Source organism: Cinclus cinclus, chromosome 3 (assembly GCF_963662255.1).
Source record: "Cinclus cinclus chromosome 3, bCinCin1.1, whole genome shotgun sequence".
NCBI classification, from domain to species: Eukaryota; Metazoa; Chordata; class Aves; order Passeriformes; family Cinclidae; genus Cinclus; species Cinclus cinclus.
In genome coordinates this window covers 83850570-83875375 of record NC_085048.1, presented here as the reverse complement: position 1 = coordinate 83875375, position 24806 = coordinate 83850570, and the positions used below count along the sequence as shown (strand labels likewise).

Sequence of the window (24806 nt, the reverse complement as noted above, 5' to 3'; positions counted from 1 at the left end):
GGTAAAAATGTAGTTATTTTTATCCATAAAGTCAGCTGCTTCAACCCTAAAACTAATTGCACGTTATTATGCAGCAGAAAGTAATTATTATAGATAGTGATTCTAACTTCTACTCCCAAAGAAGCAGACACTATTTCAAATGAATCCTTTCAGGATTTTAAATAACCCTTGCAATCTGTAGTGAAAGGGAAAGAAAGAAAGAAAGAAAGAAAGAAAGAAAGAAAGAAAGAAAGAAAGAAAGAAAGAAAGAGAAAGAAAGAAAGAAAGAAAGAAAGAAAGAAAGAAAGAAAGAAAGAGAAAGAAAGAAAGAAAGAAAGAAAGAAAGAAAGAAAGAAAGAAAGAAAGAAAGAAAGAAAGAAAGAAAGAAAGAAAGAAAGAAAGAAAGAAAGAAAGAAAGAAAGAAAGAAAGAAAGATATTTTATCATGTTTTTATGACATATAACTGTCCCATCCTGGAGGGTTGATGCCTTTAGGTATGACTCCTGTGAGGAGGCATCACATAATCTCTCTGGAGGTAGATGTTAGGCAAAACATAAGAAGAAAGTTATCATAATTATTATATCATAATTGCTGATGTTCCTTTTCACTCTTCATACCTTTCAGGTACTGTCGCGTGATTTACAATGGAAAAATTGCTCTGCAGCATCCTGGTGTTTGGAATGGCTGTCACAGTCAACGCTTGTCCCAAATATTGTGTCTGTCAGAACCTGTCTGAGTCACTGGGGACTTTGTGTCCCTCCAAGGGTCTCCTTTTTGTACCACTGGACATAGATCGAAGGACTGTTGAACTCCGTCTTGGGGGCAACTTTATTATCAATATCAGCCGACAAGATTTTGCCAATATGTCTGGACTTGTTGATCTTACTTTGTCCAGAAACACCATTAGTTACATACAGCCCTACTCTTTCACCGACTTGGAGAGCCTTCGGTCTTTGCATCTGGACAGCAACAGGTTGCCTGAGATTGAAGAGGATACTTTAAGAGGTTTAATTAACCTTCAGCATTTGATTTTAAACAACAACCAGCTAAGCAGCATTTCTGATGAAGCCTTTGAGGATTTTTTACTGACCTTGGAAGACTTAGACCTTTCCTACAATAACCTCCGAAGCATCCCCTGGGAATCTATAAGAAAGATGATAAACTTGCACCAGCTCAGTTTAGATCACAACCTAATAGATTATATAACAGAGGGGACATTTGCAGATCTTCAGAAATTGGCCAGATTGGATCTAACATCCAACAGGCTTCAGAAGCTCCCCCCTGACCCTATATTTGCCAGATCACAAGTAATTCCATTGGTTGTTACCCCGTTTTCGCCACCTCTGTCCCTCAGCTTTGGGGGAAATCCACTGCATTGCAACTGTGAGCTACTGTGGTTAAGGCGGCTTGACAGAGATGATGATATGGAAACTTGTGCTTCTCCTCCAAGTCTAAAGGGAAGGTACTTCTGGTACGTACGGGAAGAGGAATTTGTTTGTGAGCCTCCTCTTATTACACAACATACTCACAAGCTGCTGGTTTTAGAAGGGCAAACTGCCACGCTGAAGTGCAAAGCCATTGGGGATCCCACTCCCATCATTCACTGGGTGGCCCCTGATGACCGCCTCATCGGAAACTCCTCGAGGACAGCCGTCTACGACAACGGCACCTTAGATATACACATCACCACCTCCAAAGACTATGGAACTTTCACATGCATAGCAGCCAATGCTGCAGGAGAGTCCACCGCAACAATTGAACTCTCAATTGTTCAGCTTCCCCATCTCAGCAATGGCACAGGCAAAGCAGCTCCACCGAAATCCAGGCTCTCGGACATCACCAGCTCCACCAAGTCCAATCGCGGTGAAACAAAAGGCCCACCAGAAAGGGCTGTCCTGGTGTCAGACGTGACCACTACCTCAGCTTTGGTCAAGTGGACAGTCAGCAAGTCAGCCCCTCGGGTAAAAATGTATCAGCTGCAGTATAACTGCTCAGATGATGAAGTCCTGATCTACAGGTAATTGCATTTTTGTTTGGTCTTCTGATGATGGCAGGGGGTGGAAATGAACATAAGAAGTCTTTTACGTTGACTTTTCAATTTGACTTTGAATTGAGGTAGCACTCTGACCAGTAGCATTAACAGTATCTGATAAATATGCATTCTATTTGTCAGTTTGCCTGTTGGTCTGTTCATTGCTTTTCTGTCCAAGTCACACTTTGCAAATCTCTGTAGTACTCATTTTCCAACAGCTGTTTTCAGTAAAATTTTCAGTTTGGGAAAAAATAGTACTGCAGTTGGTAGCCTCCTTAGTAGGCTTAACAAAGAAAGGAAAACTTGAAGACTAGAAGTCAGAAATTTCCCTTTCCACCTCCTGTAGGTGGGATTGAAACAGACTACTTAGAGAGGAAGCAACGTGGGAGGAAATTTGTGCTGTCTACCCATAACACAGGCTCTAATTATTCTGTGATTCAAGATTTGGGGTTGCTAACAAGACATTTTTCACCTATATGAAAAAGCTTGTTTCTTATTTCATTAACATCTGTTTTACACAACTGTAATGGCTGACAACTTTGGAGCATTTAATTTTTTATACCATATTAAATGAAAGAAAAGGTAGATATAATTTCAAAAGACAGCCCAGTTCATTATGATCCTCCTGTTATACAACTCCTCCAATTTTAAATGATGTAAAGCAGGAATCACTCTTGCAGTAAAGTAACAATAAATTTTTAGGGACTAAAAATGTGTAGGAACGGTACAGAAAAGCAGTACTACTGTTTTTTTCTTGTGTATTGAAAGAATGATTGACATATTCATAGTAGTGATGAATCCCAAGAAGCCACCTTGTCCTTCCTTTTTATTGCAACGATTTTTCTGAACTGAACTGTGTCTGTGGTTGTATTTGATCTACCAGCAGAAGTCGGAATCTCATGGAAAAGTAGAACCAAACATATAAGCTTTTATAGCTTTATGAGCATCCTGAAGCAGTGGAGAAAAATTGAATCTGGTAGAGCTATAATGGGATTTGGGGTTTGAAACTAATTTGAGAATAAACTGTGGCCAAAACATAGTCAAAGCCATTGATTTTCATGGTAGGTCTGGTGTTATTACCTGGTGGCTACTCTGTTCTACTGCCTGCAGGGAGAGCTGAGGCACTCATCAAGTCATGGTACTCAGCCTCTGGATCCCACAAAAAGCCTTGTTATTTGCTTATTTACCACAGGGTGGTTTTCTTTAGGAGAGGTAGTAAACATTCATGTGATATTTTCCCCTCACCCTTCTCTTGCAATGAAATCAATGAAATTTTAAATCTTCTCCAGAACAGAATGTTTAGTTGAGATGGACAAAATTTTGTGCCAACAATACCTTTATCTGAGTCAGCAGTAGAACAGAAAGAATAAAGTGATCAATTTTGCTACTCCAAATTCAGTCACTGTCAAAAAGCAGGAATATTGTCCAGCAAGTCCAAAAAGCATTTTTTAAAGCCCATTTATTCAAATACTGAATTAATCAGAGGAAATTCAGTTATGTCCATCTCCATTCCTCAATTGTAAAAATATATTGTAATAAATCAATTAGAAAGTGAAAATTGTTTATTTTGCTCTGGCTACTGTACAGTGGAACCAGTGTATTTAGGAATTGCAACTATGTGGAGTTAAGCAGAATGAAAGGATGAGATAAATTTAAGTAATGCTATAGTATTAGGAATAGAATGAAAGAAAACATACCAGTGCCATCTTTTCCTCCCAAGGCAATACTTTTGACAAAAACTCTGCAGTAATTAAGATCTTAAGCACAGTGTAAGGTTGAAAAACACTTTGAAAGATGTATAAGTCATATGTTCATTGTAAAATGAATTTGGCCCAGTGAACAGGAATATCCCTGCAACCAGAAAGAGAAGTTTTCAGGGGTTGTCAGACATGGAGGTGTCAATTTTCTAGGGAGGAGGATGGTCAGGGTGAAAAAAAAAATAAACCATGCAGAAGGACTGACATGCAGCCTAGGAGCTGGATGGGTGAGAATTGAGTGCCAGGGGCAGAAATGAAGAGACATGCCATCTTGCCAGCCTGGTCTGGAAGAAAATGTTGATGTCAAGATTTTAGACAACTCCTAAATTTTTATCATGTCCCCACTTCCACCTCCCAGTGAGGCTTTCTTTGCTGCTTTATTTGGTTGTGGCTCAGTTTTTCAGAAGCTCAGTGAGGACAGTGCTATTTTGAAAAATCTCCCATCAGGCCTTTTCTGAAGATTCACTGATGATGCATAACTCTTCATTCACAGCTCTAAAAAGTACTTCACCAAAGAAAACATTTTTTTTCCTCTACATTTTTCACCAGGGGAAAATGAAGCATGGAAAGATGAAGTGATTGTCCAGCATCTGAATGTTAATCAATGGTACTCATAATATCAAAACCAGTTCTTACAACTTCTAGTCAGGGAACCACTCAGTCCCTTAGAGTTAATTAACTAAAGCTGTTTTGCTTTAATTGGTCAGATGCATATCACTGCAATGAGTGTGTGGAAAAACCTAAGGGAAAAGGATTTCTACAGTGCTCTGCTCTATAAAATGCTGTGTATGTGCTAAATGGGACGTGATACTGCTTAGCTGCTAAAATGATGGGCACTTAATATACACTAAGACAGTCAGTATTCCAGGACTGAGACACATCAGCTGTGCTCAGCTTTTAGGAATCCTTCACTAGCAAGAAATGTATGCACAAAAGAACAGAAATCTGCTTCTCTCTCTGCTAAGAATTTTTCATGAGAATCGTCCTCATTGTGAAAGAGTGAAAGCAGAAGTTCTCCTCTCCCCATTGATGTCAACATCTCTCCTGATCATTACCCAAGACACCAGTCCCATTTCCCCTTCAACGCCAGCTTTGATTTTCCACTGGCAGGATGGTGCAAAAGGAGACTACAGTAGGATGCAATGGCTCCATAAAAATTCAAGTTTTGGGAGATTCTGGCAAATGCTGTCTGCTGAACCTTCCATTTGCACTGAGCTGAAATGGTACCAGAATCTGAAGTTTGGATATACCAATGGCATTATAATGAAGATTAGCAGGACAAGCACTGTTTGTCTGGTTTCCTATCTGACCTCCCCTTGTATTTACTATCTCAGGGCCTTTGCTAAAGCTCATAGCAGGTTTTTATCTCTTTCAATGCACTCAGAGAGCATGTTTGTGATTCTGATCTAATGAGTAGGTCCTGGATCTGCACTCTGTGGGTTTTAATGCAGCAGTCTTTCCAGTCTTTCATCTTTTCTGTGATATCAACACCAGTGCCAGTAAATGTGTATTGTACTCATTGCTTTTAGCCGAGACCAGAAGCTCGTTACAAAATGCAGAACAGAAAAACACTCCTTATTTGAAGGAAAAACATGCAGAAGGAGTAACCAATGTCCAACAGAGAAAGGGATGGAAGAAGACCAAGGTCTACAAAGAAATGTCTGTCCTTGGACTCAGGGTTAAAGGAGTGAACACTGGGAAACCTCCTCTGTCATAAAATTCTTGCCTACTCCTCTCAGTCTGGACTTCAAAGTGTTTTAGATGTGTAAAAGCATCAGACTTAAGATCAGTGCAACTTATGCTCTGGTAGATTTAATTAATTTTGAATAAGGAATTGAAATGAAATATAAATATCTAGAAATCTTTGAGCCTCAGTTTCCCATTGGTAACTGGGTGACAGCACCACCTTACTTCACAGGGATAAACATACTAGAAAATATTCTGGAACCAGTAGCCCACATAAATAAATGGGGAGACTTGTTTTGAAGTCATTGTGTGGTCTGCAGCAACAGGGGTAATCATGAATAAGATGCAGGATTACATAACTGCAACACTTGACTTCAAGTAAGGCATCTGGGGAGAGACACTGGTTTTTTCATGCATACAGCACCCTACATGATGGGGGACCAAGTCTCAGTTTTGGCCGGCAGGCATTGATGCAATATATACATTCACTACTTTTTTAAAAATGAATAAATCTGCAAGTTTTTTGTAGAACTTCCCAGGTCATACTGAGCCTTCTGGCTGTATTTTGAATTAAAGCAAAGGGGCAGCCATTGAAAATAGTGCATCTGAAGTGTGACACTGCCATTAGATTTATGCGAGATTTAGGTCTGTTTTATTTTGTGGTATTTCATACTGAAAGTAATGAAAACCGCTGTACTAATTAAGAATTACTGTACTGCAATAGTGTTCCTAACTTATGAATTCAGTGCTGGGGGGGGGGGGGGGGGAGGGGGAAAGAAGTATTTTATATGTTTCTGAAAGCTTATTTTTAAAATATATATTTTATGTAGCAGGCAGTCTAAGCATTCAAATATGAATAAATGACTCCACATCTCCAGTTTATTTAAACAGTGGTGCCATGGATTTGATTACTTAAACATTATAATAATGATTTACGTTTACACACCTCCTTTTACTGCAAGTGCTTTACAGGGTGGCTGAACAGACATCCCCACTATCCTGTCACCTCTCAGTTAAATATTGGCTGCAGTTTAGCAATCAGATGATTGTTCAGTTCCTTTTCATGAGCAAAAAATAGCTTCAGCATTTACACTTGTGGATACTTTAACCTAGGGAGGAAGTAATTAAGTGAGCTTGAATTTCCCACAGCATGGTGGTATAAATATACCCATGCACTCTTCTAGTCAAGTGTGTGTCAATAAGAAAGTGCTTCATGACTGAGGTGCTGCAAACTTCAGGAATATCGAATTCACCTAAGGATGTTCTCTCAAGCAACAGTGCCACACCGAGCATCAGAGAGGATGCCATTGTCTAAAGCTTCTTGCAAGGAAAGTCTATTGTGCTTTCCCTTCCAGCTAAAGACTGAAAACAGGGGAAGCCCTGTCCTGTTGGTGGTAGGGCAAATTGTCCCAACAGCCTGATGCTGTAGCAAAGTGTATTTTTGTAATTCTGTCTCTGAGGAAAGTTAGAAATACAGCGTACTGGTTAGCCGTGGAAAAGACAGAGGATTCATTTATTCTGAAAGACACAAACATCTGTCCTTGTGATTTGGTCACTGGGTTCAGACAAATAAAGACTCACAGATAAATGCCTGACTCACTTCTACCCAGTTTTCAGTTCCACCCATCTCCAGCCTCTGTAGGCACTGACCTGCCTCCATGGCTCACCCCTGGAGCAAAATTCCTGACTCAGCCTCAGCACATGAGCTGAGTTGTGCCAGTTGCATACACACATTTCTTGATTTGGCCACAACAGCACATTAAGACATTAATCAGCATGTATTAATCTTTTATAACTGACAGGTAGAGAGCTCCACTTTATAAAAATAAAAACACGAAGTCATAGTCCAAGGGAAAGTAAAATTTATATAAGCAGTGCAGAGGGAAGTATGGCTTGGACATTTGGTATTTCAGATAATTTGAAAGTAGTTTGCAGCAGGAGTATATTGGCTTCAGGAGTAACCTCAGCAAATGCAAGTTTGCTGCAAAACATCACTCATAATGAAGAAGCTGTTTTACAGACACTTGTATTCTGGGACTGTGGGGTTTTATTGTGTCTGCTGAAAACATTTTCATCAAGTTTTTACTTTTATTTTCTTTCTTTTGCTGGGGTAAGTACAGGGACAGTGTTTTTTGGGGAGTTGTTTATTGCTCAGTTTTTTGTTTGTGCTTGTTTTTTTTTCCCCCACCACCCTCCCTTGCAATATGAGAAATCTTTAAAGAACAAAAAAGAAAATATTGTGAAAATGAGAAAAAATACATGTATTACCAGAAAATGAAGTGAAAAATAGAAATATAAAAATATTAAATATATATATTAAAATTAATACATGCAAAAAAAAGTAGGTGTTCATCTCAGAAATGTCTCTAAAGTCATCCTAGATTGTTGTGACAAACTATAATCCACTTGGTGCTTGTACAGAAACTGATGCGGAATCCATTGGTCGGAGTAGCTCAGGAGAGTTCAGGATGAGCAGAACCCAACATATGCATGCTGCCCAGACCATTTTTTTGTTTGAAAGGCAAAATATTAAATGGCCCCTTATCCCTAGGTGTCATATGCCCCTGACACGGGCATGTGAGATGTATGTGAGGGCTCATGAGAAAGTGCTTGCACTGCTGCTGACTGTGCTGCAGTGCCCCAGCAGAACAGGGCAGGGTGGGACAGTACCTGTTGGAGGCATTCCCGTTTCCTTCAAAGCTTAGCTCCTGCTAAATAACATTTATTGAGGCCTGTGGAGAAGTCCTGTGCAACATCTCTACCCAAGCTCAGCCTCAGGAGTTGAATATGAAGGCAAATCACCTGATTCTCATCTCACTCCACATGTAGGGATGTTGACAAGGTGGAAAGGAAATCAGAATCACTTTAGACAGCACTCTCAAGCATATGATGTGATCCTTAGGGTAGTGCTGTGCATGGCCAGGACTTGGACTTTAATGATCTTTGTGGGACCCTTCCAACTCAGAATATTCTGTAATTCTGTGATTCAGCATAAGACATCAGTACCCTGTTCTATTTCTGCCACCAGTTATTGATTCAGCTCAATTAGGCTGAGCATTTTCACTCGAGGGGAATGCAAGATGAGCTAGTTCTTGCCCATAATATCTGCACATCCCCTCTCTCAGATGCTCTGAACCTAAGTGCCAATAACTGTCCCCCTTTTATTGTAACAAAAAGTTATACATCTGATGCCAAAATGAACTATTGAAATAAGATTTTTATTTAGCTTCAGGTGATTCAACAATTTGATCTCTAAATGAAAATCTTTAACGTATCCATAATTTGTATATGTAATGCACATCTAACCACCCAAGAGGCTCTACTTGATCTCTGCATTTTCACTTCAGCGCCTGCAGCAAGTACCCAGTACTCCTTTTCTCTCTACTGCTCATCCATTGAACTCTAGCTGGTGTCAGAGATCCACTCTTCCTCATTTTGGGTCACATCTGCTGATATCTGGTCCTTTTAGGAGGAATGGAAAAGGTATCAGCAGCCACAGAGTGTGACAACTGCTCCTAGTATTTCAAAATCTGTAGCCAAGAATTTCCTCCCTCCCCTCACTTAACCCTCCATTTCAACTGGAGCACCACCAATTCTAAGAAATCTCCTTCAAGTGTGTTGAACCAACAGTAAAAGTAATGGCTGAAAAATAACTTCTTGAAGGAGAGGATGATTTATTTTTATCTACAGGTGTTTTGCAATAGAGATACAAATTAAAAAATGCTTAAAATATATTGTGCTCTAAAACACTATATTACTAAAAATTGCCTTGCCAATTTAAGATCATTCTGCTTAACTGAGCTCCCACTTACTCACGTGCAGGTTCCAGGCTGTAGGCAGGTGAAAGAGGGTGCCTTGACAGCTCCTACCTCCCCAGCTTTCTGGCACCCCACCCCATACAGTTTCCATCTGAAGTCATTAGAAAGCCTTTTTGCCTGTTTCAAAGCTGATGTGTTTTTAGACTCTTGGTGTAAGAGGGTCTTGGAAGAGGGAACCTGCTCCTCCTGCAGTAGGTTCCTACTTTTCCTTGTCTTTGCTGTGCTGAACAGTTGAGCTCTGACTGTGAATATTGTTTTGAGGGCTGTGCAAACAATTATATTTGTTTGGTTATGTAGGACTATTTTATCTATCAAATACATGAGACATGACAAAGAGGATGGCAGGGAAAGAATAAGTCAAAATTGCAAACACAGCCAGAACATAGTGCTTTATTTCACTGGCATAACTGCAGACTTACCTATCTAATTGCTTGCTCTGAATTTCCTATTATACCCTTTCTCTTTCACACCAGGCTTTCTGGTTGTAGGCTCAGGCTATTTTCTGAAGAAAATACACATTTTGTTCAATGACAGAACTGATTAACCCTGACACATAATAGCAATGATACAGCTTGTTTTCCTAGAGAAATGACTTAAAAATATAGAACTGGAAATGACAAAGCACGGGAAGAATAATAAAAAAGAAAATAAAGAGAATAATACACTGGACTAAATAAATTACATTGTAAAGTCTTGATTAGCTTTAGCCCTTACAAGTCTGGTTATTTTTTGAGTTGCTTATAAAAGGCAGGTTTTCTGAGCAAAGCATTTGCACCCAGTGAGAAGTCTCTTTTCAGATGATACAGTGCAAGCCAAATGCAACACTTGCTTCTTATTTAAACCTATTTGGGGGCTTCAGTTGTGATGTTGATAGTGAGTAGTCTTTGTGTTAATGCTTTGGTTAGGGAAAGATGAAAGAAGAGGATTCAGAAAAGCTGAGAAACTTAAAATTTGAGGCAGAAATCAAGTTCATGCTCTGTGTAATTTTTTGAGTGCTGTACTTGTAGATTTTCAATGAAGGCTTGTACTACAAGGAAGTCACTTATCTTTTCTTTGCTCCTAAAAGGGCACAGGAGAAATGTAGCTCAAATTTTCAGTAGTAAAGAAATAAAATATGAGATAATGGATGCCTTTGAAAACAAGACATGGGTTATTTCATTGTATACTACCCTTTCCTCCAAATGTGTCTTGTTTTGCAATCTAATATGAGAACAGTACAGACATTTACCCTGTAATCCATAATAATCTGTAATAGGGCCAAGCAAAATGGTAATCCAGCCCTAGCTGAGGACAGCAAGCTAGTACTTCTATCTAAAGAAACCTCAAAACTATAACGCTGCTGGAACCCAGAAGCCTGGGAGTTTTGAACTTTCTGTGCTTTCTGACACTGACCCCCAAAACAATGCTTTTGACTTGAAGCCTGAAGAAGGAGCATCTTTGCAGGACCCAAACCCACAGAATACAGACAATTGATAAAAGACGAGCAGAGAATTAGTCCCATGCCATTGAGAATTTTATCTGTTTGATATGAAAAGTTCTGATTTTCATAGCAGAGAAAAGCAGCCTGGCCAACAGGCTGATCTGCCCTATTGTCACAGCCCTACTGACCTCTCAGAGTCACAGCATGATCATATTAGGTCCTAGAACATTTGTAAAGAATCCAATAAAGTGGCTCTGTCCAGAAAGGAAACAGGATTTGGCCTTTGGCAGAGGGCACTGTAGAGTTGAAAAGAAACACCTGTGCGCCACAACAGCAGAGATGGATGCACTTGTGCTGGACAAGAAAGAGAGGTTTTGGTCTGGCATCCTTGGGTGAGAAAGAGTCCATCCACTCCATAGCTACAGCCATGCTTTAGAGTGGATGAAAATTCCCTGGAGACAGCCAGGTAAGGCTATGCCCTAAGCCTCTTTTGTTCAGCTGCTCCTGGTTTACAGATTAGTTTATTTGCAGAGATGAACAGTTTGAGACAGCCAGCACTAGGTGTGAATTCATGCTGTATTTGCCCATCTGTCGTCCCTCCCCTTCCTCTTCCATCACTTTGAATTTGTCTAAGCATTGTAATATATTTATTGTCTCATAATTTACTTCATTTTGACTAGAAAACAAATAAAAGTGCTATTTGCTCGACCCAATACTTTTTTTTATCAGTTTATTTAATCATCTTCGATTGTAGAATTGGATCTTATGCAGATATCCCAAACCGCGCTCTGAATTTTTCTCAGAGTGGAGATTGCACAGGCAATAGCTGCCCAACAGACATATGGGCAGCTGACAGCATCAAGACACCCCACCAGCAGCTCAGTCGTCTGGCAGATTGCCTCGGCGAGTCAGGCTTGATGAATCAGTCGCTCTGCTGGCGCTGGGAGGGTGGGGGACGCCTCTGCTCCAGAAGGCTGGTGCAGAATGAGGAAGATGCACAGCCCCCACGCTCCCTGAACTACAGGCTTGCGATGGCCGGCAGTGTCCAAATGAACTTGAATCTGGCTAATTTGGGTGCGTAGGGGCTGGGTTACTCTGGGGTGAGGATGTGTCACAAGTTTGATGCCTGCTCTTCTCTCTGCTGCAGTGTGGAGTTTCACAGCCTGGAAGTGCCACAGGGAGGAATTTAACAGCGCTGCCAAGGTTGGGCAGTGAGAGAGGTGAAAAGGAAAAAAAAAATGCATTGGAACTGTCCTGTCTCTGTGCCTCTTCCCTTCTAGCTGTGCAAGGGGTCCAAATGTTCTTATAAGCTGAACAGGCAATGAAGCCAAGAGGACCCCTGCATCTTTCCTCCACCCCTGGGTCCTTGTAGCCTCTCCTGGTTGCTGTCTCAGCCAGTGCTGGGGCAGCCCCTGAGCAGGCAGAAGAAGGAATAGCCACCTTCAGAGCCTGGCTCCTCCAGCCCAGGGCTCATAGAGCCCAGGTTGGTTGCTGTCACAGGCTGCTGGCTGAAGAGAGGGGCAGAGACAGTTCTGTCTTCTCTGTGTGGTGTCAGACAAATCTCCTGCATTCTCAGTGGCACTAGAAATGCTGCAATCTCTTTGCTAGAAAAAAAAGCAGTGCAGAAGTACATCTGTCTCATGAATCATTTACTTAGGGGTATGACCCCCATTGAGCACCCAAGGCTGTATGTATGTCTAGTAGTTTAAATTGTTTGAGTTTCTTTTTTGCTCTGGGGACACTAGCAACTTCCATGCGGGGAAGAGCTCTTTGCGAGGGGAAAGATGAAATGAACACTGGGAACAGGATTCCCACTTGTGAAGAGTATTAACAAAAGCCTGAGGGACTGCAGCAATCCCATTCCAGACCACAGTATTCCACCTTTACAACAACAAAAGTACAACAACTCCACCTAGTACAACAACAGGCCGGTGTGGGGTGAAGACCTTGTGCTGTACAAACTCTGCCAAGTGAAAGCATGTGAAGCTTTTTGCTGTTTGTTTTTTCAGGAGGCAAGGTTTTTTCTCATTAAAACATAATGGTTTTTTTGGTTCACCTTTCCTCTTTTATCCATATTTGGGTTCTTTCATGGTAGAGAATTTTATTGGCTGTGGTTTAATTAACTAATTACGCCAGAGCTGGAGAACTTTTCAGACTAAATCCTTTATTTCGTTGTTCTTAAACAGCTTCCATTCTGATGAAGCTCCTGACAGTTTGCTGGTCCTGGTACCTCCCCAATTAAGGGCTGGGTTAAAGTGCTTGCTGAGATTCACACCCATTAGAAGGTGAAACCATGTATGTTTGCACTAGGTTAAAACCTGTTTTCTACCCTCTTTATGTGATTTCAGTCCAGAAACTTTGTGGTTTTAAGGCAGCAAAGGGAGCCCAAGAAAAGCAATAGAAACTTACAGGAGTCCTTCCTACTTAAAGTCCCTGAGGACTCAATCCGTGTTTTCCTGGCTCCTGTCATTTTCCTCTCCTCTGCTTAACCCCAGTTAAGCTTGCTGATGACAGGGAAGCATGTAAAGGTGTTGTAGGCTGTTTTTCAAATCAGGTCACATTTACTAGTTCCCAAGCAAAAGATGTTATCTTGGGGAGGTTCTGAAGATAGTACTTCAGTTTAGCCAAAGCAAAACTTAATCTGGCACATAATGGGACAGAACCACAATGTAATTCACTGTTCTTGACTTCGAACAAGGGGCAGATTTAAAAACCGATTTTAAAAACCCAGATCAATGGTAATTGGTATTACAGTCATTGCAGCAATGTGCAACATCTGCCTAGCACATCCTCTAAACACCTGCCTCAGCAATGGCTATGAAGAAACAAACCACGTATCAACTCAGTTTTATTTTCTAGCCCTGTTTAAAATGGAACAAACACTGGAATATCTCTCCCATGGGAAATTCCAATATTGCAACATCTGTTTTGGTAGACTGAAAATTCTCCATAACAGTTGTTTTGTTTGCTTATTTAAATAAAACCAAAAACAACCAAACCAAAACAAAACAAAAAAAAATCATATGGAAATGTGGGAGTGTTGCTATCAATCTGTTTGTGGATGTTACAGCTTTGGGAATGACAGTCCCATTTCCACCATACATCATGCCTCTTGAGGAGTCATTCTTCTCCTGGGGAGTAAAACTCCCTAAATTCATCACATTCACTTTGCCCTCTGACAGTAGCAATAGATACTGCACTTGTCCCACCCCAGCTTCACCCTCCCTGCTACAGGTGAAACAAAAAGCACTTAGACGAAACACAAAGGCTCTCTTATGTATTCTCAGAAGTTTTGCCCAATTGTGAGTGTGTGATGTTTTGCATTTTTGCTGGCAGTGACAGCACAGCTCAGCAGGTGACATGCATTGCTGTTTATCTGCAGTGCTGTCTCTTACACCTTGTTTTAATGACAGTTCAAAAAGGCAGAGAGATTCACAACATTTAGCTAAAGGCAGAGGAATGAAGATGGAAGAGAAAATCTAAAAAAGGGTGGCATGAGCACATGGAAAGGTACATGAAGGCAGAGGGATCAACTAGGGGAAAAAAAATCTTTATCTTTATTCCCCCTTTTCATTCCCAAATAAGAATTACTTGTAATTTTGCTTAATGTATTCCTTCTTTTCCTTTTGTTTCCCTCTGGATTTTTCTACAAATCAAGAGCTTAGTAGTGTTAAGTCACAACAGACCTCTTATCAGGACTGGATACTCTTTTCCCAATTGTGATTTAATTTAGGGCCAGACTGAAATTTCTTTGCTTTCATCTTCTATTCAGAATTATCAAGCTTGTAGGTCTGTGAGACTTTTTACTAACTAGTGAACTATGAGATCTATGACTGTTGATTTTTCTGTCATAGATTTTCTTTTTAAATATTTCTGCTAGATAAATCATTTGAGCCTATGTTTTATGATTTGACTGCCTGTTGATCTTTCTGCTGTTTCTTCTCACCCCACTATTTTTAGATGCCTCTTTTGATAATCAATATTTTACTGAGCACAGATAGATGAATATATACTTAGGACACAGTTTCATGAGCCAATATAGGATGCTTCTTATACATATGTCTATCACAAACACAATGGTAATTACAGTTGAGATATTCAGAAGGGGAACAACCTTCTATGAGGACTTGGAGATTAGAAATTTAATGCTGTTTCCAGTGATGGGTTAACACATTTCCCCAAAAATCCACTATATTCTATACTCCACCACAGAGGTAAAATGAGGTGCTTTCTTCTGCCATACAGCAAGCCAGGATTGGAAGCAGAACAGACTTTTCTGTGGGTTTCAGTCCTATTTTTCATCCTCAGAAACTATGGAAATTTAACTGCTGTTCAATCAGATCTGGATGAGCACCAAAACTTTGCAGAGACTTACTACTCAATGAAATATTCAAGGTTTTCTTAATTGTACCTATCTATAGGTAGAACAACTCAGAAATTTGTAGATCTAATTCCCCCAAAATGAAAAGTAAAATTATGGAAGTGTATGAAAAATATGTAGGAAATAATATTCTATTCCATTAATACTTTAAAGATTTTCACTGAAAAACAAGCTTCTTAAATTCTGTTTTTGAAAATGGATATCTGAACAGGCTAACTGTTTTTCTTGGACCTATGAATACTCTTATTAAAAAAAAAATGCAAACAAAGCAACTTAATTCTTTTTTTAATAAATTGCAGCTTCTGAGAACTACAAGATACTTTTCTGTTATGAATCCAGAAAAACTCTGTTAAACTTCACAGTAGAAAATTGCAGTGTGTAGCAGAGAGATAGCATTTTGGCAATCTCACATGCCTTCTGTTTTGTTTACAAAAAGGTTGACTGTAGTTGTCAGCCTACACAGACTGCCTGGCTCCCCTGGAGAGCTCTCTGTAACCCCAAGTTCCAGTACTTAGTTCAGACAATGGCTGCAGAGGCAGCTCAAGGAGGATTGCCTTTTCTCCTCCTGACAGCTCCCATGCCCAGCTGGAATGGGAGGAGAGCCACTCTCACTTTTCTGGGGGCCACATCTCAGTTGGATTCACCAGGGCAGGCTCCTCACCTTGCCAGAATAGGGGCAAGACTCTCTCTACATAGGGATTTGGAGCTCTGAGCAGCCAGGAAGGCTGAGCTTTTGTGGCTGAACCATTTCTAGGCAATCCACTAGCCTAAACATAGTCCAGCTCTCTTTGATGCATGATTTTTTTTTCTACAGAGCTACCAGAAATAAAAATTTTTGTGGCTAAAATCAGCAACTATATCTCCAAGTGACTGATACACTACTCCCACAGGCAGCCCTTTTGGAAGCTGGTTCGTGATGTTATTATACTGCTGGTTTTGGGATAAGTTGTGTGCTTTAGAATGCACTTCTCAGCACAACTTCAAATGAAACATCTGCCACAGACACAGATAGAGTGGACAATAAGTGATTGCCTTTCTGACATTTTCTTTCTGCAAAGTGAGCAACAGCGAGCAGAGTTTAGAAGTGACAATAATCAGTCTTAAACTACTTCTCTTGTACCTCCTATCAGTGATTTGGTTTCCCCACTCTTGTGATACATGCACATGTTAATCCAAAAATGATACTCTGACTTGTGAAGAACCTCCTAGAGAGCTGATGATTTTTGTTGGCTTGGAAGGACTCTCGAGTTTATCTGTACCCAGGATGCTCCATCATCCTCAAATTCTCAGGCGTTGAGTAGCTATGAACCTGAGGGGAGTGCAATCCAACTGTTAATCATTGGTAACAATGGGATATTCTCCATGGGCATCATATCCCATTGTCAGTAGATCAGAGAACTGCTGCTGACCTTAAATGGAGAAAATAAAGGATAAAGGTCACCTTTGTTTCATCTATACAACAAAAGTTTTGAAAATGGCTTGTCCTGAAAGCATTAAAGATGTGCAGCACAAAACCCCTTGGGAAGGACGGTTCTGGCTTCCCTGACAAGTGTGGTAGTAGAATAATCACTTTAGAACTGAGTAGTAATGCAGAAACTAATGTGCTAAGCTGAAAAGGTGCTGGTTTTACATTCTTCTGTGTTCATGTGGTCCTGTGACCTCCAGAAAGAGCTGCTAAATTTTAGGGGACTTTTTCACTTTTAATAATGATGATAACACACAGAAGTACCTCACAGTCACAGACATGTTTTAAGTGGAAGAGACTGGATACAAAGAAAACCTATCTTTGGACAATCTAGAACTGGCTTTAAGTACCTTTTATACATGAAATATCATGGTCTTCCTCTTTCCATGTTGTCTTTATATCCCCTTCAATTTCAACCAGTTATCCTAGGTATTTTCCCATAATTGAAGTCTTTATAGTTGTCTTCGTGTTTATCATGGTCTTGGACGTGTTGTCTGTGACCGCCTGGGCTTTCTCAAGTCTATCCTTCAACCATTTTATAGAAATGATTTTATAAAAAGCCAATGACTGTTTAGCCAATCATCTTGGACAGTAACAGATCATTCATCACCCATGTGATTATTTTTTATATTCTGAATCTCCACAACACCTCGCCTCCTCTCTGCAAGTATAGAAGTTCATACCATCCTCTGATTCTTCCAAAAGTAAATTTCAGAACTTTAATAATTCTCAACAGCTTTAAATAGACTATGTCTCCATTCTGCCTCCAAGTCTGTTCACTGCTTGTTTTTTTCTTTGTATGCAGATGCGTAAACCGCTCTTTATCCTTCTCATGCTGAGGTGAGGACCTATACATTCAAAGTGGAAATGAGTTGTAATATTTTGATGTTGTGGCATGAACCAGAAGACAGAAGTAGAGTCAACAACTTTTCATCCCCTGAGAAATCCTTAAGTCCCTGTGTCCATTGCTGTGGATCAGTGGAAGAATCCCTGGATAAAGTCCCCAGCCTGTGCTGGGTTCTGCTGAACAGAAGGTCAGACTAGAGGACCATGGCCACCCATACTGCTCTTACCATTTGGGTGCCACCCCTTACAAAGCCAAGAATTTAAAGGCAGTCAAGCTGTCAATCAAAGTCTTCTGGTGAAGTCAGCAGGTTCAATAAAACTGAACATCTCTGTGTAAGCTGGTGCTGTAATTGTATGCATCAAGGTTTCAATTGCCTTACCTTTTGTGATTGAACACTCATTACTTTAACTGGCAGTCACATCACAGCTGTCATATGAATCTTCTTAGGCTGTATCAAACAAAGGCCTCATCTTCCTTGAGAGCTAAGCAGAGCCTTTATAACTGACATGGCAGCAGCTGTCAAGCTTTCAGTCAGTACTTGTCTCCTTCCTGAATGTTACTGAGAGTAAGGCTGAGGGAAACAACAGGTACTGACCATTTCAGGGACTGCTGGCTGTCTAGAAGTCTGTTAGGAAAGACCCTACCAAACCTTAAGCAGTGTCCACAAGTGCAGAAAGCAAATGGAAGGATCAGTGTCTTTCTCTATCCTTGTTTATTCTCTTGGTAAGTTATTAAGCTATGATCCACGAAGTGTCTCCTATCCTGTTCCACTGCAATCTTGTGAATTGATTTTATCTCAGCAAGATACAGCTTGAAAAAAGCACTTGTACTTGAGTAAACTAAGAGGATATTATGACACTTCACATTGGGCTGCATCTGAGATGGAAAAATATGAAAATGCATACTTCTTTCTTGCTCCACTGTAGGCATGTTTTTTCACTAGCCAGTCCCTTGGATTGTTGCATCCAAGGATATTTTGAGCACTGCACTGCACCTGTCTGGCTTTCAGGCTGCCTTGTGTTCTGTGATTTGTTGTGGAAGAGGTTTGGTCTAGATGTGTCTTTTGGGGTGTATATGTGTCTGGGCTGGTCAGTGGTCCCTACAGTCATTCAGCAGTGTTGCCCTCTTTGCTGCTTCTCCTGCTGGTTTTGATATGTCTGTGTGAAGGCTTCAAACATTGCAAAGCAGACAGGACTGCAGGTGAGAAATTGCAAGAGCGGTTTTCTTTTAAGAAATAATCACAGGCTCAGTGCAGTGGTACAGATTAGGTCCAGTTTAGTGAGCTCAAGCTCAGCCTTAAAATGATTGCTGGTCATCACTGAAGGAGTTATTAAGACACAGTGTGCTTGTGGCTGGGTCAGCAGTCTCAGTACCAGAGAGGTCACTAGGGCCCCTAGGACACCTATATAGACCTATACGGCTATACTCTGATTTAAACCAAGATGAAAATGCTGACGCCTTTGCATTTCTCTGCATTTTATTTTATGGTCATATTGACCCATATACTTAAAATTCATCTTTATCTGAACCATCCTGCATCCATGGCAAAATTTTCTTCCTCTCATCTTTAGATGACATCAAACTTGCAATTTCTGCTTAGGAAAGGGGGTTGTGTTTCATCCAGGTTTCCTGGCTAGGTCTGCTTTTTTAATGACTTTGCAGACATCTGTATGGGCAATCACAACAGCCAAGCTTTAAATTTATTTTAACCAGAACAATTGGAGGAGCCGTCTCCACCTGTATAGGATTTTCTCATAGACAAAAATGGAGCCAGGTGTTCCTTCAACTCACGGTAGCTGTCTCTTGAGTTATAGAATGCATTTACATTAGAGAGTATTCTAGTTGAATACTTCTGTATATTGGTTAAAACTTTCTGAAATCCTCAAAGTGTTTGACTGACACTAGTGGATGTTCACAGAAAAATGACCCTTTGCTGTCATCACATGGATCACTCTGAAGATGTCCACAGCTTCTTGAGGGAGACAGGCTTTGTAATCTCACAGAGAAGATTGCTTGGATAAAATATTATGCTAAAAATTTTTCTCAAACTGAGAGCAGTGTAGAAATTTGTAACTTTGAAAATCTGTCTCTTCATATGATTGCAGGTTGCTGTCTTCAGACACAAACAATTCTACAATGTCACAAAGAAATTATAAACTCAGAAAGGAGGAAAACTTCTGTATGTTTGCTTTTGAATCTTTTAAAACTTGTCCCTGAAAGTAGAGCAGATCCAAGTTTGCTGAGCAATATGTAAAAGGCCAGTTGTACTGGGAGTGGGCTTTCCTCTCTCGAGGAATCATGAAAGTGTTGGAAAGCAGTAGACAGAGAAATGCTGAACATGAGCAGTTTGAGAAAGAAAAAGAGAAGCTATCATCTCTTAAATTCTCCGTTGGGGACGGTGTGATAAGTGATGCATACAGATACACTCCTACAAGATAACCCTTTTTTTAGGCTCTTACCATATGTTCAGGAGCAGCAGTTGCATTAGTCTTCGTGCTGGAGGGAGGGTGGAATGATTCATTCCACAGCAAGGTAAAAAAAAAAAAAGAAATCCACGTACCAATGGCATCAGAAATATGACTATGAAAGTTCTGGTACTCTTTAGAGAATAAGGAGACCAGTATTTGCCAACAAACCCAGAGAGTACATGAGGAAGAAAGATCTGTGGCAGGCTACCATATATTTACACTATGGAGTGAGAAATTATGCAATTTATAGAAACTTTTCTGTTCATTCACCTTTTCTGTGGCACTGCAAAATGTTGCCAGCATGGTCATTAAAGACCTACTCATTTTCTGAAACAGGGTCATGAATTTTAGTCATGACACAATAAATTAATTTCTACTGCTGAAGTATTGAAACTAATTAAGCATTCTTCAATATTTCATTGACATTTAATCACTATGAGTCAGAGTTTTATCTTCATTAGGTGCATAGCCACATGAATTTCGGTTATTTAGACTAATTTTTGACTTGTAACTTATAGTCAAGTCATTGTGGAAGAGAAAAACACATGCATTGTAAGGAGCCATTTGGCTCTGTCTGGAGTTTCTCTTGTCTGAGGTAAGTTAATTTTAGTCTGCCTATGAGGCATATTCGATAGTAAATTCTAAGAGTATATTTCTAAGAGTAAAAGCCAATAGCTCATAGTTTTCTGCAGTGACACAGTTATCTCCACTTCATCTCTGAATGCAGCCCTTTCCAACCACCAAGTAATGATTTTTGGCACTGTCACAATGTTTTTTGGCACAGTCACAGTAGGGTAAATATCAGTAACATCAATATCAAATATGAATAAAAGGTTCACACTGGAACGTGTGAGGATGGTACAAATACACACCTGCAAAGACAGAGTGAATGTGGCAGGGAAATGGCTGCACTCTAAATATCGGGTTTGAAAGCAATCTTAGTGACTGAAAAGCCCTTGAGGCACTTGGACACAGAATTTTTTACATCTCTACTATCTCTTGAGAGAGGCGCAGGGATGAAACAAGGGTGTGTTCTGCTTGAGGTGTCTCCAGTCACTGGAAACAAAGGCAGTTCTCAAGCAGATTTTCAGGACCAAAGACAGCTCTTATGGGACCGTTCCCATTTTGTTTCTTTTGCTACATATATGAGGGAAATGTGGGGATTCCTTTGACAGGCAATTGAGTACAGGTTACATCCTCCCATATTGTGCAGTCAGAGCTGCTGTTCAGCAGGTTTGAAGCTTCATTTCTTCTGTGGGTGGCCATCCTTCATCATTTTGGTGAGACAGAGAAATAAGAAAGGAAATTGAACTTCTAAAAGAAAAGTTAAAATTCTACAAAGCTGGCTGACTTCCCCAGCAAGAAAGTAGGAAAAGCCATCTCATCAGTCAAGATGCTCATCTGGCCCTTATTCTATCTTCATGTCAAAGACAGACATTGTGCCTTGCTGCAGTCCTGCCACAGACTTGATTCCTCCTATCCTAATTCTATGCCATGGGATTGGCACTGTCTGGGTGTGCCCTAGGAAGGGACCTGAAACAACATTTAGAGGGGTGAACTCAGAGCCCAGCAGCTGTGTATCAAGTGGTTCAGAGGCAAGTTTAGGACACCGTCTAACCCAGCCTACTGCAGACAATCCAAAATCAGCAGTTCTCTTAATGAAGCACAACTTTACTGTACTTTGTAAGGGAGTAAAATTTCCTTATTCCCTTGTTCATACACTCCGAGCTGCACTCTGGTACTTCTAAGGCAGCCATTTATTGATAAAAGAAGGGAAAATGCTTTCCTGAGTGTAACATAATTTGTTCTTTAGTCACTGCACATCTAAAAAATCTCCCAGCCCATACAGTGGTTATAGAGGATTATGTTTAAGTTTCCTCTTTAGGTTTCCATTGCATATTAGAGAAGTTTAGTCAAATGCTGATTACTATATTGATAATACTCATAACAAATATATGTATGGGAAAATAGAGTCCTATAACTAATATACCCTAGAATGCAGTGCTGGCTGTGGTCTCCAAAGAAGCCTGAAATCTTATATTTCTATGTAGTGATTTTAAAAATATTTATTGTGCTTCTTTTCTAGGAATGAGTCTGATTTTTTTGACTTCTCAGTCTTTTTGAAGGGATCACACTGAGGCTTTGATGCTGCTTGGTGTAATGAATCAATGTTCAGTTCAATCTTTTTGTTCCTAAATATCAACAAACATTTGGCAAATTTCTACTGCTGCTTATTTTGACAGGATGAGGACAACATTCCCTTTTCTGATAGCAGAGGTGACTAATGATTCTGTATTCTTCAAGTAGGCAAAAGTTGTGCACTTAGTACCAATGTGCATTTGATTTACATTTTATTCAACACTGCTTTTTAGCTCTCAGGGTAATTTTTGCCTGTTCTACTTATTTAAGCTATCTGGAGTTACAGCAGGAAAGCTCAGAGAAGATTTTACAGAGTGAAAATTTTGAGTTTTTTCAGTCTTTACCCTTGAAGCTCTCCAAAGCAGAGCAATCTGTCAGTCTCTTCCTTCATTACTCTTTGAAAGTTTTTAAAGCAAAGATAAAGAAAAATCCATTCTTTCATTTTCCTTTCAACACTATAGAGTGATTCCACAGAATTTATAGTTTATCAGTAAAATTATTCATAAGCTGCTTTTCATTGTCTGTATTGACCTCATATGGATGCCTATAACAAGTCAAAACTTTTGTTCTCCTGGTAAACAATGAAATATCCATGCCTGCAAAAACCTCCAGGAATGATAACTAGCAATTAGTCATGGTAAAGGAATAATAAACCTAGCAGATCTGGATGTAGCTGCATCAACGACTCGATGCCATACCTACCATTTGTTGTACTGGGGATTTTGGGCAAACAAATTAACTTCCTGTTCACCTGCTCACTGTCTGAGTCTGTTTGATCTTAAAACTATTTTCAGTAATTTAAACCATAGGTGGGTAAATTTCAGGAGCCAGGCAAAACTTTAATCAATTGGTGAAGTTGAAACTTTATAAGAAATTCTGCTCTCTTCTTAATGTTACAGCATCAAGCCTAAAGAGAACAACTGAGATTCTCTTACATAAAAGGCAGATACCAAATTTGAGCAGTCCTATATTTATAAACTCATTTAATATACAACTTTGTTAAAGAGTAGGATTTCTTTCCTTTTCTGCTGCTTAAAAATCTTCTGCATACTTTCTGTGACTGAGAACTAATTTGAGGATGGTCAAATATATATTTGTAAAACATATAATTGATACCTGGAAGAGAGAAAAATCCAATAAACACTGCTCAAGCTTTCCTCTTTCTAATGAGTTCACTAATGGAATGCATAGCCTGGATTCTGGATGGCTGATATTTGCTAGGCTGCTAGTAATATGCTTCCAGGCTCCTAATTGTGGAGAGTTTGTACAATGTAAATAAATAGTAGACTATTTTTATTAATTTTGTTCATGTACCAGAAATCTGTGGCGCTTATCTAAGATCTATATTGGAGAAATATATTGCTAAACCATAAAACATATTTCTAGACAATAAAATCATGTTACTGTTTGAAGCTATAAGTGACTTCTCATTTTCTTTCTCCCAGGGTCATTGTAAACTAAAATTTGCTTTCTTGCTTGGTGGGTTTTACTTTCCTCTTCAGTAATGGACTTGTCACTCTTCACACAATACACTTTCAGTCCAGGCTTTGAAAGAAGCAGGGTGTCTCTGGTTGGTGAGCAAAGCTTTCGTCTAATCTTGGTATCACAAACTCAAAGGATGTAACTGTGTTCTATCTTTTCATAGAGCATTCCAGAATTCAACATCCTCACATCTTTCTAGGCTATCCAGTACTTCTAGCCTTCCTTTTCCTTTACTTTATGTGCAATATCCAGAAAATGACAAAATGTCAAACCTATGCTTTAGGAAATGCTTTCATTACATAACTATATTACTTTTTGGTTTTGTTTTCCACTTTTTTCTCCCCTTAGGAAACAATATTTTCTGACCATCAGTGATTTTTGCATCCCTTGTTCTCATGCTGCATATGAAAAAAAATCCTGAATGTTATGCAAAAAGTCACCTTGAGTCATTCTGGTTTTCTTGACCTTGTGCACACTCCATGGAAATTTTTGTTCCAAATTATCTTCTCTCTCTTCTAGGTCAGAATCCAGAAGCTTGATGATTTATTTGCTTATATGTTTTTCAAAAAGTTTCCTCAGTTTACAAGAAGCAAAAAATTCATCTGTATTCCTTTTACTTAGTAAAAGGTACTCCACTGTTTGCTAATTGGATAGACAGTTTGCCAGAGAGGTTCTCCAAACATAAGTAAAAAAACGTCTGTGTCTTTGGTGAGCTGATAGATATTCTTTTAGCTCATTTTTCAAGAATGGTTAAATGCAGGTCTCCCTTTCTCACTCCTGGGAATTAAATTGCTTTTTTTTAACCAGCATGATAAGAGAGACGCCTGAGATTCTGGTAGATAACCATTCCTTATCTCTTGAGACTATCCACAAGAAGTTCAATCGCTGAGGCGGGGAAAAACTTGAACGATATGTGTTTAAACTTTTTAATAATGCATAAACTATGTCTTAAATTAATGCTGAGACACTCTTCTGTACAAACTGATATATCCCTGTATATACAGTTTCTATGGGTAGTGATGCCCATTTAATTTAATTTAATTTAACTTCATTTTATTTCATTACCAGATTCTTTCTTTTGGCTGGAATAATTAGAATAGTCTTGTCAGCTGTTATCTGACTCCACACTTCTCTCACCAGTGCACAAAGATTTTTTTGACAGAAGAACTTGAAACAGCATGCTGGAGCTTGCTTTGGCCAGCCAATTACAAAATATGGGCAAATATAACTTCAGGCAGTCCCTGGAGTTTTTTGTCATTCTGGCATGACCTTCTGGACATAAAATTATCCTGTGTGGTAGGACACCAAGTTTGTACAGGGCATGTGAACTTC

General features: G+C 39.7%; 1 protein-coding gene across 1 annotated transcript in view; it reads left to right on the top strand.

Moving 5' to 3' along the window:
* The first annotated feature begins 623 nt into the window (after positions 1-623).
* The window catches only part of LRFN2 (leucine rich repeat and fibronectin type III domain containing 2), a 34757-nt gene continuing 10574 nt past the window's right edge, over positions 624-24806 (top strand). The window contains exon 1 of the mRNA XM_062489229.1: positions 624-1996. Within this exon, the coding sequence (XP_062345213.1) occupies positions 624-1996 (1373 nt within the window). The remainder of the gene's footprint in view (positions 1997-24806) is intronic.